The 19802-nt window shown below is 38.0% G+C and overlaps 1 protein-coding gene across 1 annotated transcript; it reads right to left on the reverse strand.

Annotated features, from left to right (window-relative positions):
- Window positions 1-6139: 6139 nt before the first annotated feature.
- Window positions 6140-19439, reverse strand: LOC134385108 (guanylate-binding protein 1-like). The gene is made up of 11 exons (XM_063107008.1): window positions 19323-19439; window positions 17351-17559; window positions 14486-14613; window positions 13600-13709; window positions 13137-13333; window positions 12022-12264; window positions 10501-10781; window positions 9643-9855; window positions 8753-8855; window positions 8325-8518; window positions 6140-7067 (listed from the first exon to the last, which is right to left on the reverse strand). The coding sequence occupies exons 2-11, from the start codon at window positions 17538-17540 to the stop codon at window positions 6954-6956; spliced, it is 1773 nt and encodes a 590-aa protein (XP_062963078.1). The 5' UTR covers window positions 17541-17559; window positions 19323-19439; the 3' UTR covers window positions 6140-6953.
- Between the last annotated feature and the right edge of the window lie 363 nt (window positions 19440-19802).

Raw genomic sequence — 19802 nt, forward strand, 5'->3', positions numbered from 1 at the left:
GCAAACAGAAAGGACATTGTTGGGGGGGAGGGGGGAGGGAGAAGGGAGGGAGGTTTTGGTGATGGGGAGCAATAATCAGCCACAATGTATATCGACAAAATAAAATTTAAAAAAAAAAAAAGTTATTGTATTCGCAGAAATGCATGGAAAAAGAGTAGTGTGATATATGATGAAGATTTATGACTAAGTTTAAAAGATCTCTTTCCATAAGAATAAAAACAATTCTAAATGATAAGAAAGCATTAAAAAAAAAAAAAAAAAAGAATAACTTAGGAAGGTGCCTGAGAAACGGCAAGGCTAAGTTAAGAGAATGTGAAAAAAAGGTTTGCAGATGTATTTGTCACGCTGATGGGCGTGAGGGGAAGAAAAGTCGAGAGGAACCTTACCTTACTTTCCTGAACAGTAAAATGAACTTGATCAGAGAACTGAGAACTGAGAATGAAAGGGGGAATGTGAGACTGAAGTAGGAAGAGAAATGACACTTTGAAGAGTGAAGAAGAAAAACCGGCTAGGAGAAAAAGGAGAAACACCGTGGATGACCCCTTCGGGGAGGCGGTGTTAGCGAAAGGAAAGTTTCTGTTAAGAATCGAGTTTTATGTTTACATGAGAAGATAGAGGGAACGTGAGTAGCGTTCGCATTGTTATTCAGGCCTGCAGGAAAGAACAAAAATAATCTTTGGTTGAAGGAGTATACTCTTCAGCTAGGTACAAGGGGACTCGGAAGACTGTTAGGTGCGTGGAGAAATTGTGTACGGTAGACAAACTACCCCTAGACTGTTGAGCTATCGTGAGACGCATTCATTTGTGGATGCTCTCCAGTCAAAAGACCACCGGGAACACACCTGTGGTCGGAAAGTTGGGTTTATTATTTGCTGCGATGAGGGAGTATACACACTATGGGGAAGTGTAGAGGATTCATAAAGCAAATGTACCTCATAGGGCCTGGTGTTCCAAAGCCTTGCAATTTCAAATATTAACCTTACAAAAAACAGGAGATTTTCCCCTGGCTATTTAGCCTGTGTTGCAAGATAAGAATTGTAATACAAGGCTGCTGGTTCAAGGACAGATAGGTTACTGATTGATATGTAAAGTTACTAAGAAGCTGCTGGAGGGAGAAGGAATGTTTGCTAGATCAAGCTTTTGTTAGCTGATCACTTAATTGCCTAACAGAATGTCATCTAACTTGTTTTTACTGAATGTTACCAGCTTCTATTGTAAAACTTGTTAAACTGCACTTAGCAAAACCCCACCTATGTCTCTTCCTGTAACTTCTTGATCTGGAAAATAAATGCAGGGAGAGCACCCCAAGTCGTGGTTAATTTCCCAAGTGGAAGGATGCCTCCCTCTTGAGGATTCTGGGACATTAACCCCTTTTTGAGGCTTCTCACTGCTCACAAGAGATGGGCTTTGAGTAATCTTTGGCGGCTCCGTCACCCAGGGGAAAAGGGATGACAAATCCGTGGGAGGCAGAGCAACAGGGAACCGTGGGTGATTTCAGTTCAGGGTGTTAGAAATAACTTATAAAATTTGGGCTTGTATTGGGTAATTTTTGGAAAAGTTTGAGGAAATGGAGGTTTGATCTACAAATTTCAGCAAAGTACATGGGTGCATGGTAAAAAGACTGCATTTCCAGGCTCCGTTATAGCTAGGCTGGATATAGGACCAAATTCTGGCCAGTGTGATATAAGTGGAAGCTGTACATGCAGCTTACACGAAATGTCTTAAAGGGGTAGTAGCCCCTCCCCACTCCTTTGGATTGCGGTTCCCCTACCAGTTGAGTGCAATCTTGATGGCTGCAGCCCCCTTGGACCACCACGTGGAATCTGCAGGTTGGATATGGTTATGAGCAATAGATTGAGAGGAGTATCCTGAGTCCTGACATCACAGAGCCACCTCTCCAGTCCTGGACCCGTTATCTATGCTTACTTGAGAGAGAAATCAATTTCAATTTTGTTTAACTCTTTTATATCTGTTTCCTGATATGCAGTCATAATACGCCCTTGATAGTTTACTGACCTAGTTAGTTTGCTATCACCTTTTTAAATTCTGCTGATGCTGTGATAAAGAAAAAAGACAGACCCTGCCTGCTGGAGCTTATATTCTAGCAGGGGAGATAGACAATACACTTGAACAAACTCAGGTCATATAAAGTAGTGATAAAATATTGTGAAAAAAATAAAAATGCTGGCCAGTAGATGAAGCTCTCTGCTTTCATAATTTTTTTCACGTACTCAGTCCACTCTACTGGGTAGGGATGCTGAATGTATGAGGCATTGTTGTACTTGGGTTAAGGTGATAGATTCTCTCTCTTTGTGTCCCTCTCTTCCTAATTTGGATTTCTTTTTTTTTCTACTAATTGACTGATGAAGGGAAATAGAGTTAAGACATACCAGAGATATGTGAGCGCTATCTTGGTGTAGGGGGATTAGACCAACTCTTTCCTAAATCAGATATCCTCTTTCTTCAGTTTCCTGGATATTTAACTTTCTGTATTTATTTAATATCCGTATTCATTACTAGACTGTTGATCCTGAAGAGAGGGCTTGCAACTATGTTTCCAGTCTTTGGCAGAGTACCTTGTAGATACACATCTTTTGAATGAGTGAAACTGTCTAGCCTAAGCAATTGCTATTTTCTGTGTAGTCTCACATAACTTCCTAGGGGGTCTGTTTTGGAGTTAGGTTGGAAAAATAATCTCTGTAATAAAAAATGGGAGAGTGTGCCTGTCTTGTCTTCTATGGCTTCCTCTCTGTCAAGGATCTCCCAGTGGCTGGGGAGGGTGGGATGTGTGTGTGCCTGGTCGGCATAGTAGTTGACATTTTGAGTTCTGGCCCATATTTTTCCTCTTTCTATTTGGATAGAAGCCTAACACACAACACAATATATTTTTAGTGCCTGCTGGAACCTAACTAATGTGAGGCATATGTCTTTGTTAGAGCTAACTGTTGATAGAGGGTCTTGGAACTTCTCTGAAGTGGGTATAAATTACTTCATATGAACTATTACGGTGGTAGAATCTAAGGAGATTCATGGATTGTGATCTATCCTGACAATCTCTTGGTCTTAGAATGGTTTTTAGCCTAGAGATCCTGTGCATGTTTTGTTAGATTTATAACTAAGCATTCCATCTTTTTCCTAGCTATTGTAAATGGTATTGTTTTGTAAATTTTGGTTTCAGTTGTTCATTGCTTATGTATAGAAACAGTTGAAGATTGATTTTTGTGTTGACCTTGTTATCTTTTGACCTTATTAAACTCACATATTAGTTCTAGGAGTTTTTTTGTAGATTCCCTGGGATTTTATATATAGACAGTTATGTTGTCTGCAAACAAGGACAGTTGTATTTTTCCCTTTCTGATCCATATGCCTTTTACATACTTTTCTTACCATGTTATTCTAAGCCTTTCAGTGTAATGTTGAATAAGAGTGTTGAGAGTGGAATCCTTGCGTTGTTCCTGGATCTGAGGGGTAAAACATTCAAGCTTTCATCAAATGTGATGTTAACTCTGTGTTTTTTGTAGATGCCCTTTATCAGCTTGAAGAAGTTCACTTCTACTACTAGTTTGCTGAGAGTTTTATTATGAATGGGAGTCATATTTCATCATGCTTTTTCTTTATCTGTTTATATAATCATGCAGTTCTTCTTTAGACTTTTAGTGTGGTGAATTACATTAACTGATTTTTGAACCAACCTTGCATTTCCAGGATAGATACCATTTGATTGAGGTGCATCATTTTTGTATATTGCTGGGTTTGATTTGCTAATATTTTCATAAGGGATAATGATCTGTAATTTCCTTTTTTTATACTGTCTCTGTCTGATTTTGGTATCAGGATCATGTTGTCCGCATAGAATGAATTATGAACTGTTCCCTCCTCTTGTATTTTTTGAAAGAAATTGTGTAGAATAGGTATATTGGTATATTCTTTAAATGCTTAGCAAATTTTGCCAGTCAGGAGAAGCCATCTAGATCTGGAGAACTGTTTTTCAGATTTTTTATTTTTACTACAAATTCAATTTCTTTAGAAGTTATAAGGCAATTCAGGTTATCTGTTTTATTTTGGGTGAGTTTTAGTAGTTTGTGCTTTTTGACATTCATCTGAGTTTTCGAAATTATGCACATAGAGTTGTCAGAATGTTGATTTCTTAGTTTGCCTATTTGATGTATAAAAGATTGAAAGGATTTCTTAAACCTTTATGTGTGTGTGTGTGTGTGGTTTTTTTTTTTTTTTTTTTTTTTTTTTGGTAGATACACTTTCTTTTTTAGTGGATTCTTGAGTCTGGACTTTTGTTTAAGACAGGTTTCATTGAGGGATTTCTATTCGTTTGTCAGGCTCTGAGTGTTGATTTGTTTCCTCCCTCTGGATCAGGGGAGCTTATATTTCCTCTTACTAAATTCATAGAAGGAAAATTAGAAACTTGTAACAATAAGAGAAGATATATTTCTCTAAACTAAAAAGGTTTTTGACACAGGAACACTATACGGGTTAGCAAATGCAGGTCTTAACCCAAGGTGGCTCCACCAGACTGAAAATGTACAACCTTGCACTGTCCTTTTTTTGTCCTTGTTGCATCCAGTGGCCTCCTCAGATTTACTATATCAGAAAGTTGAGGAGGGGTAGGGGCCAAGGAGTCTTTATATCTTTATATTTAATTATGTGATTTTAATGCACCGGAGGATTAAAAAGAAGCATTGGTGAAAGCAATATGCCTCCCTGCAGAGAGAGCTTTATTTTATTCCTGGAGATATTATAGAAAAAGCACTAAACCAGAAGTCAGATGATTTAGAATCTGGTCTGAACTTTAATGCTACCAAGCTAAGGAGGAAGTAACTTAATTTTACCGAGTTTTAATTTTCTTATTTTTATTTATTTATTTATTTATTTAAATTGAAACATAATTGCATATGTCTGTGGGGTACAGCATTATATATTTTTTTATTCTTATTTATTTATTTATTAACTTATTTTCAGCAGCTGGCCAGTGAGGGGATCCAAACCGTTGACCGTGGTGTTATCAACACTTCACTCTAACCAACTGAGCTAACCAACCAGCCCTTAATTTTCTTATTTTTAATTGGTTAATAAAGAAACTATTCTTTGGTTTTGAAGGCAGAGTTATTTTTTTCAATTGGCAAGTTTCTTAAACTAATAAAAATGTATTTTATTTAATCCTTTGTACCGATGCAGCTTGGAAAAGAAAATATAAAAAATATCTACATAAACATTACATAGCATATGATGTGTTCTTATCTGGTCCCCTGTGAAGTTTCAGTTCAAGTGAAGAAATACTGATTGGCAGCCCCATGCTCAACTGTGAAAGGAGGCATTTGCTATTTGATGGGAGAGGAGGTGTTGCAAGGTAACAAAAAGGCCCAAAGCAATCAGAAGAAGAAGGTTTATTAATGTGAATTTAATGGCATTAGTTGCTTCCCTGCTTTTTTCTCATCATGTAATAGTTTGAAACACTGTATAATTTTTTCAAGATTCTAACATATACAGTCTAATCCATATGATTATATAATCTAATCCATATGATTCTTATAAATGTAAGTAACATAAGGCAGGTATATAGAACTTTGACCAATGTTTCTATAAAGAAGAGGTCATAGCTACCTCTTTTTGAAAATAAAGTTTTATTGGGAAACAGCCATGTCCATTCATCTATGTGTTGTCTATGGCTATATTTGTACTACATGCAGAATTGAGTAGGAGAGACAGAGACCGTATGGACTGCAAAGCCATAAATAGTTGCTTTATGATGTTTTACAGAAAAGTGAGCCAACCATCATTATGAAAATTAAAACCTTATTTTTTGGTGAAAGACAAAAAAGCCTTGATCGGGAATAGAAAGCCTAGTGATGTACATTTTATTTCCAGCTCGAAAATCATTCTTAATTGCTCTAAGAAATGTCAGTCATTTACCTAGGACTTTTGACAATTGGGATAAAGTCTACATATGCTAAATAATAACAAGAGCATTATTTTATTAGTCAAAAAATGTCAAAAACATTATTCTTTTGGAGGAAAATCAGCAGAATTTCAAATATAACTTAAAATGAGGAAAATGAGTAGTCTAAGATTTGGGATTATAAGCAATCAAATAATTAAGTTAGTTCAATTTTCTAACACATTATTGATCATCATTTAAAGTCTGTCTTTGCAAATTATGTATTGCTGTAAATGCGAAATGCATATTTGTCATCATGTTACTATGTTAAATCCAGTGTCAGCTGTCTAAAGTGTCCTATTAAAGTGATAATCTGGATGAACTGAGCAAGAAGGGAAAATATCCTTCATTAGCGCATTTGTTTAGTGTCCAGCTCCTACTCATGCTGATGGTTTCTTCCATCTTACTACAGGGATTAGAAATTCTAGATCTCTAGATAAGGTGGTTTGCCTTAGCTTGGAATCCATCAGTGAGGAGTATCCATTGCCATTGCCCAGAAATCACATTATTGCTCATAAACTGTGCAGTTTCGATATGATGGAGAATTGTCTACAGCCACACCACCTTGAACATGCCCAATCTCATCTGATATGATGGAGAAATGTTCATGGTCTTCACTAAGAAGCTAGGATGGTTGTCCCTGACATTGGGACCCACTGTACACTTGGCCAAGCTATGTCCCAAGACTTGTACCTAAGACTTTGCTCAATATATACTTGTCTACTGTTTGCCATCTTCATGAATAAATTTCTTTTGAGTGGTAGTAGCTCATGATACAGGCTATGTTGGTACAGAGATAAAATGCATCTTTGCTACAAAATGTGCAATCTTTTTAGGAAGATGAACATGATTTCAATTATTGTCCTGGATGTCTTTGCAAATTTTTGGTGTTATGATGGAAGACCTAATTATTACCAAATAGACTGACACTTATTCCAAATTCTAAAATTGCTTCAGTTATGCCTTGGATAAGGGTGACAGGAAAGCTTTATTATTTAGGTCTTTAGCTTATAATACATCTCTTTGGCAGTTTCATCCTTTCCCGGAGTTTCTGTATCTCAGTATTAAGTTGTTTGCTCTCATTTTGGAATCCCTCCTTTAGTAGTCGGGCCTGTTCCTAAAAAGGTGCAAACAGAGACTGAATAAAATGTAGCATTAAGTAAATCTCTATATTCTATCTAGTTTCCACATTCATTGATTTTTTTAGTATTTAATGTTGTCTTGAAATTTTTGCTACCCTTAATTTTCATTATACTTTTTCTTGGGCATATGAGCTCTGTGCTGGGTCTTTTTTAGCTAAGAGTTTCAGCTTATACCTCCTGAAAAAGTTCATGGAGAGATTTGTATTATCTTCTAATTCTATTTTTCCATGAACTTTTTGAAGTACCGTTATATTGTTGAACCTAAATTACTAGTGTTGATTTTCCCCCCTATTAACTGTATACAACTTTTGTTTGTGGGCAATCCCTTTTTTTTCTCTTTTTTTACAGCTGACCAGTAAGGGGATCTGAACCTGGAACCTTGGGGTTATAAGGCTGCACTCTAACTGAGCTAATGGGCCAGCCCTTTTGTGGGCAATCTTAATCATATATTTGTCTCTAAATCTTATCTATGCATTGGAGGCTCTTTTGTGTACCTACCTACACACATATTGTTACATATATACATATAACAGAAATAAATAATTCTCAGAATCTGATGAGGTGTCTGAATCTTGGATCAGGAAATTTGATCTAAGTCTGCCACCTCCCTTGGTGGCAGGGGTAGCAGAGATAGGTAAGGAAATCAGAGTTTCAGACTGACCATACTGAATTTCTGCGTATAACTCCCAACTCAACACGGACTGGGAGCAGGACATAGAAAACAGGTAGCAGAGGCAGACTGTCACACAGGTGTAAGGGTAAGGAAAGGAGTCCTGCTCATAAAGATTCTCTTAAAGTCATACAGAAAAAAAACCAATGTGGTTTCCAAGTGACGAAGACAGCTCAGATATTCTACCAAGCTGTGTGACCCTATTAGAGTTATTTAATCTTTTCTGAACTTCTATTTTATTCTCCTAAGTAATAGGAATATAGTTCTTGTTTCATATGGTATTAAGCTAGAGATACAAATAAGACATTTTTATGATGCCTAGTAGATAATAACTACCATTATTTGAAGCATATACTGGTAAAAAAAACCTAGTGTGCTAATAAAAAACTTTTAATAACCAGACATAGGCAGTGGCTAGGACAGGCAGGCACAGGGATCGAAAGGTACCAGTGAGTGAGCAAGGTCCTTCTGGGATTCTTGTTCTCCTGCCACATTGTTTGTGATCAGGAAGAATGGAGAGAAAACAAAAAACCAGAAACTGCAAGGTGATGCAGTTGAATACCTGAAGTTTAAGAGCGAGGGTCCTTTCTTGCTCTGCCATTAACTGGGCCCTGTCCTGCTCCATCTTCTCAGTCAATTGTTTCACATGTTCCTGGTAACTCTTCTCTTTCTGTTCCATTATCTGCTCATTCTTTCTTTGCATTTCTTCCAACATTTTTGCTGCAGCCTGTGCAGATTCAGCTTTCACACGTTCCACTGGGGAGGAAAAGGAAGAAGAAAAATGTACGTGGGGTTACCATGCTGCCCCCTTCTTCCTTGTTCATTTACCTGTTGCTGCTCACTGCATAAGCCCAACTCAGACATGACTTCAGCAAGAAAGATGCATTTTGCTCGTCTTGCTCTAGATTAAGGATCCCAGGTTTACTTAGTCCAATGATTTAAATCTTCAAGAGCTTTTCAGGCCATCTAGTCTCTTGACTCACTCCTCACCTTCAATCTCCTTTTCCTTTTCTGTGAGAGTCTGGTCTGTCTGAAGAATTGCGTCAGTCACAGACTCCTTGGACCTCAAATATGTCTGCAGAATCTCTTCAGCCTTAGGACCCAGAGAACACAGTTAGCAGTAGGTAATGGCTATAAACATTTGTTCCTGCTTTTTTGTCCACCATCTTTTCCTCTAGGAATTCCTCCTTTTGGCCATGGTATGCCTGGTGGTCAAGTTTCCTGTCTTAGGGGTGGGCAGATGCTCCAGGCTGGCCGATCAGAATATCCCACTTAGCAGAGTTCTTTTTAGGAGGTTAATATAGGTACTGGGAAAAAGAGATTCTCCGTCCTTTTCAGATTGAGTGCTCTAAGTTTGGAGATGTTCATGCTGCGGTTCCATATGGGATGAGCTTGCTGGAGAACGAAGCCATCAATGAGAGCAATGAGAGGGAGGAAGGGAGAGAGGGAATTGTGAGGGTGGGGAGGCAATGGAAAAGGGAGAAATGATGACATTATTTGAAATCTTGGATAGAGCTATCCTTTATAGCCAGCTTGAAGCCTAAACTAATGAATTACCATTTTTATTTAAGTAACCATCATTGGATTTCCATCCCTTACAACAACAACAAAAAATCTAGCTATAATAGTGGATGACAATAAAAAGTTGCCCATTAATCTGATAATTCAATTCATTACTCAATTGTTAACTGATTGCACTGTTTTGATGAGCACCTAGGGCATGTCTAGTATAACAGGCTCCCTGTACGTGTTTATTGAATGAAAGAGCAAGTGCTATGTAGATAATAAGCCATATCCATGTGCAATGATGCTTGGTAACATCGGTGTTTCAAAGTGGCACATCAGGAGCTTCCCATAACCAACAGATAAACCTTGGTTACCTGTATCCCCTTCCTCGGTTCCTGAAGATACTTGTTCTTCAAGTCTCGTATCTTCTGAATAAGGAGATAATAGCCCCCTGGTTTAGAATAAATCCCCTGCCTCACATCTTCTTCTAGAGGACCAAAAATATCCTTAAGTACAGCTGAGCAACGATCTGATGATGCTTCCAGATTCTGTTTGTAAAAGTCTTCTCGCTTTTTTTCTAGCTGGGCCTTTAATGTAAAAATAGGAAGTAAAAAAAAAAAATAATAATAACAGGGAAAAGACATTAGTTTGATGTCAGAATTTCTGGAAATTCTTCTCAAAAAAAATTCTATGACCCCTAGAAAAACTTAAAGTTACCTCAGCAGGACCATATCCTTCCTTCTGATCCCTGCTTTCTATTGAAGTCCCTTTCTCCTTGGAGGTGAAGTTCGGAGTAGATTGCTAGTTTATGCCACATCTTTAAAGGCAAACTTCTGTTTTTTCACATTGGACCATTGATTGCGTATGGAATATACCTGCTCAGCATAAACCTGCTCAAGATAACTAAGACTAAAGTTTTCTTTGCTTTTGACTAGAATATCAAATCCACCTGAAAACAGTGGGCATGCAGTTTGATTAGAAGATCTGATCATTGGTTATATGTATTTAATTTAAGGGAAGACTTGGTTTACTTATGAAAGAAAAATATTTTAAAACTTTGAGTTTATAATAGTAAAATTGGTTCTTCTGATTATTATGATTATAAGTAGGTAGTTGTCACCATACAGAGGGCTAATAAGAATTGCTTCTATCAAAATGAATACTCATTTCATTTCCTACTAGTACACTGCCTTCCATGATACTAATCTATGTAAACTTGAAAGAGAAATTACCGCCAATTTCTTTTGAAATAAATGGTCCACATCTTTGAAGGAGCTCCTGATGAAGATTTCAATGGCCTCTCTCTCACTGGCCCTGTGCAGGTCCAGCAGCTCCTGGAGGGTGTCTGTGGGCAGCTGCACCTTCTGGCTCATCTGCTGGTCATAGTGGGCAATGGCCTTTTGTACTGCAGCTGAATTCTCTGTCTGGGCCAAGGACAGGACTGCGTTATCCATGCAGGGCAGCTCCCCACTGCTGATGGCATTGACATAGGTCAGCACCAGGCTCTCCAGACCTACAAATGGAACAAATAATGATGTTTGTTATAGGTGGAGTGAAGAGTCTCTCTTTTGTGTAATTCTGAGAATGTCTATTAATAGCTATTTGCCTCAAGCATCAATGTGCTCAGCATCACCTGGAAGCTTGCTGGAGATGCAGACTCAGCCTATGCCCTAGGTCAATGGAATTAGATCCTCCTCTTTGGCAAGATCCCTGGTGATATGTATGTACACTAAAGGTTGAGAATCCCTGTTCTAAGTAAGGTAAGCCTGTGTTTATTGAATGTTTACATCTATTTGAGCCCCAAGCACCTTTAGGACAGAAACTATACCTCTCTCATGTACATCTGTATCATCAGTCCTCTGTACTATGGCCATGGTAAGCCCTTGATCAATATTTATGAAGCAATTCATGCTACCCTAATCTAGAAGAGTCCTCCCTTTGGCTTATTCTATTACAGCACTGTCCAAGAGAACTTTCTGTGATGATGGAAATGTTCTATATGTGCTATCCAGTATGGCAGCCTCTGGCCACATTTAGATTGAACTCTTAAAATATAGCCATGTGGTCTGAATATTTAATTTTCTTTCATTTTAATTAGTTTACATTTACATTTAAATAACCACACTTGTCTAGTGGCTATTGTATTGAATAGTGCAGGTCCAGTTCTCCAGGGCGATTTTAAGTGATAGAACCTTTTTCCTTTGGCCTTTCCTATGTTTTCCCACCAGAAAATTTGACTAAAAAAATCTAGTAGAAATGCTGGTGCCATCTAGAATTTAACACAATAATAGTGGTAGATTTACATTTTTTAAAGCTGACCCTAAATGGTGATGGATTTTGGATGTGATTGGCACCATTATGCACATAATAAGCACAAAATAGCCACTGGCCTCCCCTTCCACTCCAGCACCAAGCCCCTCTCTGCTTCCCTTTACGAGAAGCCTCCTGACTTGAACAGAAACAACTTTTGCTTCCACAAGGACACAGTTCTCCACCACGATCCACATTAGCATAATGCCCCTCCTCGATTGTATCAGTCCATATAAGCTCTCCTACCCCCCACATCTAGTGCTGCCCTCCATTTTCAGGGCAGCCCCGGGCTTCCCCTGACTTTAGGTGCAGCCCGGCAGATTCTTTTCTTTTAATAAAGCTTGAACGGTACCTGGCATCTTGGCTCACTTTCTTTCAGGTGGATGTTATTCCATGGTCATTTAATGTTAACAACCAGTAAAAAGACTAGGAAGGGGACTCACGTGGTCCATTAACCTTGATGCCTCCAGGCAGAGTTTTAGTCTTGGAATTGCTAAAGATGTAGGAACAGAAGGTTGCAACTTGTTTCACAAATTCAGAGTCCAGATCATTATCATGTAGTATCTCAAGCTGGGTAACCTTCTTCCAGTGAGCGGGCTGACAGAAGATGAAGCATTTCTTCTTTGGAAAGAACTTCCGGATACAGAGTCGGGGCAGATTAAAGTTTTTTACTTTTTGACTGGTACCTGGAGGAAGATAAAAAGGGATTTGGGGCTGGCCAGTTAGCTCAGTTGTTTAGATTGTGATACTGATGACACCAAGGTCAAGGGTTTGATCGCTGTACTGGCCAGCTGCCAAAAAAAATTTAAAAAGGAATTTGCCTAATATAAGAGTTTGAAAACTTTTTCTGTAAAGGGCCAAATAGTAAATATTTTAAGTTTTGCAGACCAGGTGGTCTCCTTCCTAAGTACTCAAACTCTGTTACTGTAGTATGAAAGCAGCCATAGACAATATGTAAATGAATGAGCATAGCATTATTCCAGTAAAACTTTAATTACAAGGACAGCTGGTAGGCTGGCCATCATTGTCTGTGGGCTATAGTTTGCAAACACTTGGACTGGTATACTGTTTTAATCTATTTTCTTCAAATAAACATCAATTTTACTTCATTTTTTAAAAAAAATTTTATATTGATTATGCATAGTCATGTTGTACAAAGTTGACTGTCCCCACCTGTGTCCAAGATATGATCAGATCAATACTATCAGTATTCCCATTACCACTAATTGCCATTATTCCCCGTGTCCCCCACCCAGCCCTTCATACTACATATTCTGTGGCTAAGACACAATCAGAAACCCTAAGTAGGGAGATAAAATTAACCTAATCACAGAATAGGGAAAGGTGAAAGAAAAAGAAACTTGCTCTTCGAACAAGGGAGAATATAATTTAAAAGCAAATCTATTAACTCAGATGTTAAACAAAAATTAATTCCTAGGAATAGCCAGGTGGAAGAAATAGAACACTGTAAATGTAAGAATACTATAAATAGAACACTCAAAAATGATAATTTCTAATATTTTTTCATCCCCATTTACCAACTGTAAGTCTCTGTTACCTTGCTTTAGCTTGAGTGAATTCTCCAGGTAGTCATCTGCTGTGATGGTTTGTCCATCTGCTTCCAGGTTCAGAGAAAAATCTCTGAGTGTCCACACAAAGTCTGGAAAGAAGCTCACAAACTCAGCTGAATCCTCACAATCATCCACATCAGGTGAGGAATTTGCTCTGATTCGATCTGTCAGCTCTGTCACATAGCTAAGCAGCTAACTAAGGAAAACTGATACAATGAACAGGGCCCTCCCATCCATCTTAGTTCCACATATTCCCAACCTTTCATTTTGCCTTTGTTCTTAACCTAAGTGTCAATTCTTCAGTAGGTACACGTAATCTTTTCCCTGTATTGAATTATTTTTTCTGTTTTCTCTTTTTGTGCTGGATTCCCCAGGATTCACGGGTAGCTGGTTTATTAATACTGGTCTCCCCTATGACTTTGGTGCTGTTCTGGACCACAACAAGGATACTGCAATTGGTCCATGGCCTGCTGGTTGATGGTTCCCATGCTATTGTACACAAAGGTGCTGCTCAAAAGAATTGTCAGGGCAAAGATCCAGGAGTCATTCTGGTTGTCACCCTGGAAGTACAAATTCAGTTAAAACATTTCCCTTCTTTTTTTTTAAAAGCAGAATCTCAACTGATGCCTGAAAACAACTCTTTGGATGTAATAATTTCTGTATATACTTGAATCAAGGAAGTAATTTTCATGTCTGTTCTGAGGAGGAAGAAGCTGTTTATGGTGCAGAGGAACTTCCTTGGCTATTTCTACCCAAGTCTAAATGTGACCTTCAAAGTTGACTTATATAAGATTAATAATACTCGTAGCTATTTTGAGCAATTATTAAGCACTGGGCACTTAAATTATTTATCTTATTAAATATTCTAAATAGTACTATGACGGAGATATAGACCTGTTACATCCATTATACAGTTCAGAAAGCTGAGTCTAAAAATAGTCTAGTAATCTGCTGCAGTCACTGACTTAGTGACTGAGTTTAAATTTAAACACAAAGTCATAGGGCTTCAGAACCCAAATCCATAATTAAAGTTCTCTGTGGGATATGACTGATGACATTGAGTTTATTTGTGCTACCTCTACGCATCTGATTAATTCACTTAGCTTACAGCCTGTTGTAAGAATACTGTCTACTGACCACCATGTTCCTCTGCTAGGATTCTGTCTTTTGGATATTTTCCTCACCTCTTATTGCTGAACTTAGTCTCATGACAGGAAACAGAAGTGAAAAGACACATTATGGTTAAGTGCAAATTCTTATTTAAGGAAAAACTAAATAATGTAGAGAATATTCAGAGATGAGGGGCTTATTCTAAAATTGAATCCTCCTTCCTTACCTTCTCTACATCACCCAGGCCCTCAGTGTCAAGCAGAACTAGGGTGCGTTCTGGCTTCTTGGGATGAGGCACACACCACATCCAGATTCCCCTGGTGTGAGACTGCACTGTGGAGCCCAGAGAGAAGCCTGCAAGGGTGAGTGGGGTAAGAGGGGATGGAGTATTAATAGCAGGCAGTTCTGGAAATTGAGATAAAAGTTAGCATAATCGAAGTTAGGAGAGATAACCGAAACCACAACCACTACTCATCTTACTTACAATCAAAGAAATAGAGAAATTAGGACACCTAATAGATGAAAAAATTTAACACACTTTTGTGATAAAAACAATCAACAAACTAGAAATAGAAGAAAACTACCTCAACATAATAAAGGCCATATATGAAAAACCCACAGCCAACATCACACTCAATGGTGAAAGACTGACAACTTTTCCTCTAAGATCAGGATCAAGAACATGATGCTCACTATTGCCACTTCTGTTCAACATAGTAGTGGAAGTCCAATTCAGAGTAATTAGGCAAGAAAAAGAAATAGAAGGAAAGGAAGAAGTAAAATTATCTTATTCACAGGCGACATGATCTTATATGTAGAAAACCTTAAATATTCCACAAAAAAAACCTGTTACTAATAAATGAATTCAGCAAAGATGCAGCATAGAAAATCAACATGCAGAAATCAGTTGCGTTTCTACACATGAAGAATACACACAAAGAACAATATGAAAAGGAAATGAAGAAAACAATCCCTCTACAATAGCATCAAAAGAGTAAACTACTTAGAAATAAATTTAACCAAGGAGGTAAAAGATTTGTGTAGTGAAAACCACAAAACATTACTGAAGGAAATTAAGGAATACACAATACAAAGACATCCTATTTTATGTTTATGGCTTGGAAGACTTAATATTCTTAAGATGTCACAACCACCCAGAGTGATAAACACATTCAATTCAATCCGTATGAAATTCCAATGCCTTTTTTTTTGTAGAAATAGAAAAATTCCCTATAATTTTTATATGAAATTTCGAGAGATCCCCAAGTAGCCAAAAGAATCTTAGAAAGGAAGAACAAAGTTAGATGTCTCACACTACTTGAGTTCTGAAACTTACTATAAAACCATGGTAACCAAAACAGTGTGGTGCTGGCCTAAAGACTAACTTGTAGGCCAATGGAATAGAATAGAGAACCCAGAAACAAACACTCAAATATATGATTTCAAATAAGGGTGCCAAGATCATTCAAAGAAGAAAGGAGAGTGTCTTCAACAAATGATGTTGGGAAAACTGATTATCCACTACAAGAAAAAAGAAGTTGGTCTGTTGCCTTATACCATACAGAAATAAACTTGAAATGGATCAAAGACCTAAACTTTAAAGCTACAACTATTAAATTCATAGGAGAAAACATGGGGGGAAAGCTTCATGATATTGAATATGGCAGTGATTTATTAGCTATGACACCAAAAGCATAGATGATAAAAGAAAAAATTCATAAGTTGGAGTTGATCAAAATCAAGCACTTTTGTGTATCAAAAGACACTGTTGGCAGAGTAAAAAGGCAATACATGGAATTGGAGAAAATATTTGCTAGACATGTACCTGATAGGGTACTGATATCCAGAATATATGAAAAATTCCTACAATACATCACAGACAACCAATCAACCAAACAGATTAAAAAATGAGCAAAGGACTTGAATAGACATTTCTCCAAAGAAGATACACAAATGGCCAATAGGCACATAAAAACATGCTCAACATCACCAGGCATTAGGGGAATCCAAATCAAAACCATGATGAGATATACTTTATACATGTTGGGATGGCCACTATAGAAAAAATAAAAAAAGAACAGAAAATAAAAATGTTACTGAGAATGTGGAGGAATTAGAACACTTGTGCATTTCTGATGGTAATGTAAAATGGTACAGTCACTGATTTCTTAAAAAATTAAACATAGAATTAGCATATAGGCCAGCAATTCCACTTCTGGGTATCTACCTAAACGAAATGAAAGCAGGCATATTCATATGAGCATTATTTGTAATAGCCAAAAGATGGAAGGAACCCAAGTGTCCATGGAGAGAAGAACAGATAAACAATGGGTATATACACATACGATTATTCAGCCTTTAAAAAAATGAGTTTTGACGCATGCTAGAATGTTGATGAACCTTGAAGACATTGTGCTAAGTGAAATAAGACAGTCACAGAAAGGACAAATAGTGTATGATTCCCCTTATCTGATGAAGTTCTGAGAGTGATCAGATTCATAGAGACAAAGCAGAATGGTGATTGGAAAAGGGCAAAAGCTTTTGTTTTGCGGCACAGAGTCTGTTGGGGAAGATGACAAAGTTCTGGGGATGGAAGGTGGTGATGGTTGCACAACAATATGAACTTACTTAATGCCACAGAACTGTACATTTAAAAATGGTTACAATGATAAAAGTTTTTCAGGTATATTTTACAGCAATAAAAATAAAGAATATCTAACACAGATTGAAACATTGTTTTAACCTTTAGGATCAGTGGAAACTTGTTGTTACTACATGAACATATTAATGAATATATTATAGCTTATTAAGTTTATTATTATGTACATTAATTATTTTAATTACTGCCTTACACCTTCTAGGAAAGAAATAATTTATGCTTTTGAAAGGGAAAACTAAGGCATAGTGGGAAGAGTTAATGAGCTGACTCTTATCCCCTAGAACAGAGTAAAGATAAGGAGCCCAACTGTGAGTGGCAAGTTAGCTTTCAGTATTCATCCCCATCTCTGACTTTCTCCCCTCACACCCCACGCAGGATGCTGACACTGTGCATGGACATAAGGGACTCGGCAGAGCTTTGCTGGGCACTCACCCTTTTTCTGACCAGCCAGCTTGTTCATCAGGTAGGACTTGCCTGTTCGGTAGAGGCCCACAATAGCCACCACCACCACAGGCTGCGTCACGGCAGACAGGATCTTCAAAGCTTCCGGATTAACCATCAGTTGCCCTGTTGTGTTCTCAATGAGGCACACAGGGCCTGGCATGTGGGCCTCTGAGGTCATGTTCAGGTTGTTACTTTGTCTGCAAGGGAAGAGGTGAAATAAATGAGAATTTCCAGTCTTTTGTATTCAGAAAGGAGAGTCATAATCAAAAGTTTTGTATGCATCAGTGAGACAGATGAGGGAAAATCCATATCATTGTAGAAGGTTGGGGAAGTATTATCAAAGTAGTACATTAAAATAAGTGCATATGACAGTGACTTATCAACATTCAACTACTCTCATGACCTAGAACTTCCATTTAATTTATCATGGAAAACTTTCCTTTTAGATTCTTATTAAAAATTCTACATTAGACATCAATGGAAAGCAGAATAAGGTTTAGAGCATTATTTTCCATCCTGGCTATATGTAAGCAATTTAGTATTGATTTATCCGTTTATTAATTTTTACACTGAATGAAGACCCTTATGAGTAAATGTTTCTTTGTTGATGTATGCCATTAGGACAGTTTCCAGGGATTTTTTTTTCCTCCCCCCAACCCCCAACTAGTTATGTTTATTTCACTGGAGGGAGGATCCAGGGAACTCCTCACATTGCCTTCCTGGAAGTGAAATCAACATAACTTTGTAAATTTTATAACACTATGTGATCACGTGAGACACATGGCAAGGCTGTGGAAGGGGACTGTGCAAGAGAAGGGCCCTGGGACTTAAGCTTCATTTTCTTCACAAAAAATTAGCTTCCAACTGAGAGCAGGTAGAAGTGCACAATTGCCAACACTGTACATTGATAAAAAAGACTGATTAAGAGAACTAGATAGGAAGTTGTTCAAAGAGAATATCTATATTTCCAGTGATACACTCTTATGTTCTCTGTTTTGTTCTGTTTTTCTTTTTGGTAGAGGAGGAGAAGGATAAATATGAAGAGCAGGAAGAGAGTGGAGGAAGAGAAGAATAGGAGCTGAAAGGGAGGGCGAGAGAAATGTTACACAAGAAGGTGATGCATGAGCCTGGTGCAGTGCCAAGGAATTCAAGGGAGGAGTTTCCAGAAGGTGGATCACAGTTGTCTGAGGGCATGGGGAGGTCAGGCTAAACAAAGCCTATAGTGTTGCAGTTACAGGAAGCTGTTTAAGGAGGAAGGTAAAGCAGTGGAGCAGAATTCAACTAGGAAGGGTACATAGTGAGTGGGTTCTAAGAAATTAGTGAGTCTGGGCTATTTCTAAAGGAAGAAATCCACTTTTGAAACAAATACATGACTTAAAAGTATGCTGCTTTCATGAATCTTCTGTCTTTCACTCTGGGTTTCGGTTTGTCCTTTGTCTTAAACAGTGTCAGTGGGCTGTTTTCCACACATGTCATTTACTGTTATTTCCTTCTCATGAAAATAACCCATTTGTAGCCCTTTCAATTTCTCAGTAGCAGCAGGAGCAGTATCAATCTAGCTCCATCATTGACAATGGTAACTTAATTGTGTCCGTGATTAATACAGACAATGTGAACAAAGAGAAAGACAGTCTTCATGCATTTCAAACTTTCAGTTTAGCCCCACTTGCCCCAATTACGCGGCTGCCGAATCCAGACTAAGCACGGTAGTGGCACTATGGGACATGCTGCCCCTGTAACTAACAATCCTATAACACCAGGGTTTCTTCTGACCTTGGGTCCCATCGCTGGCTCAGCTGAGAGAACCTGTCTTGGTTCTAGTTATGTTTAAAAAAACTACCATACCCTAATAAATCTCTTCCCATTTCTGCTCCAATCTTATAGGTTACCTGTCCCTGAGCAAAAGTTCTTCAGAGCTGGAAAGAAAGTTGCTTTGATGAGAAGTAGGAAGAGTTCTTACCTGTTCTTTTTCTCCTCAGTTGAGCTGGAGTAGGTTCTGTCACTTATCTGTCTCTCACTGGATTGTTGGACTTTTATTTCCCTCCTGCCATGCTGGGGGTTTTCCTGGATGTTCTTCAGTGACTAACGTTAGATGAAAAGCAATGTCTGTAATGGATTTAGACTAATATGAAACTGAAAGTTCTTGGTCCTTGGTAGTGACTCAACAGCTATAAAAACAATTCCTGGAACTGGGCTATTGGGACGGTTTGACACAATTTCTCAATTAAGAACCTCCAAAGTGTTTAGTAAGATTAGGTCTTAGCAGGCATTTGCTGTTTAAGAAAATGTCCCATAAATGTTGAATATAATGGAATGTTTCTCAAGATTGAGGGTCAGTTTGAGCATCCTAGAATGAGGAAGCATCATATTATTTTGGGGGTCTCATTTCCTCAAATAACAAACACACTCAAAATGGAGCTTGCTATTCTCATAGAGATGC

This window comes from Cynocephalus volans, chromosome 8 (assembly GCF_027409185.1).
Source record: "Cynocephalus volans isolate mCynVol1 chromosome 8, mCynVol1.pri, whole genome shotgun sequence".
Taxonomy (NCBI): Eukaryota; Metazoa; Chordata; class Mammalia; order Dermoptera; family Cynocephalidae; genus Cynocephalus; species Cynocephalus volans.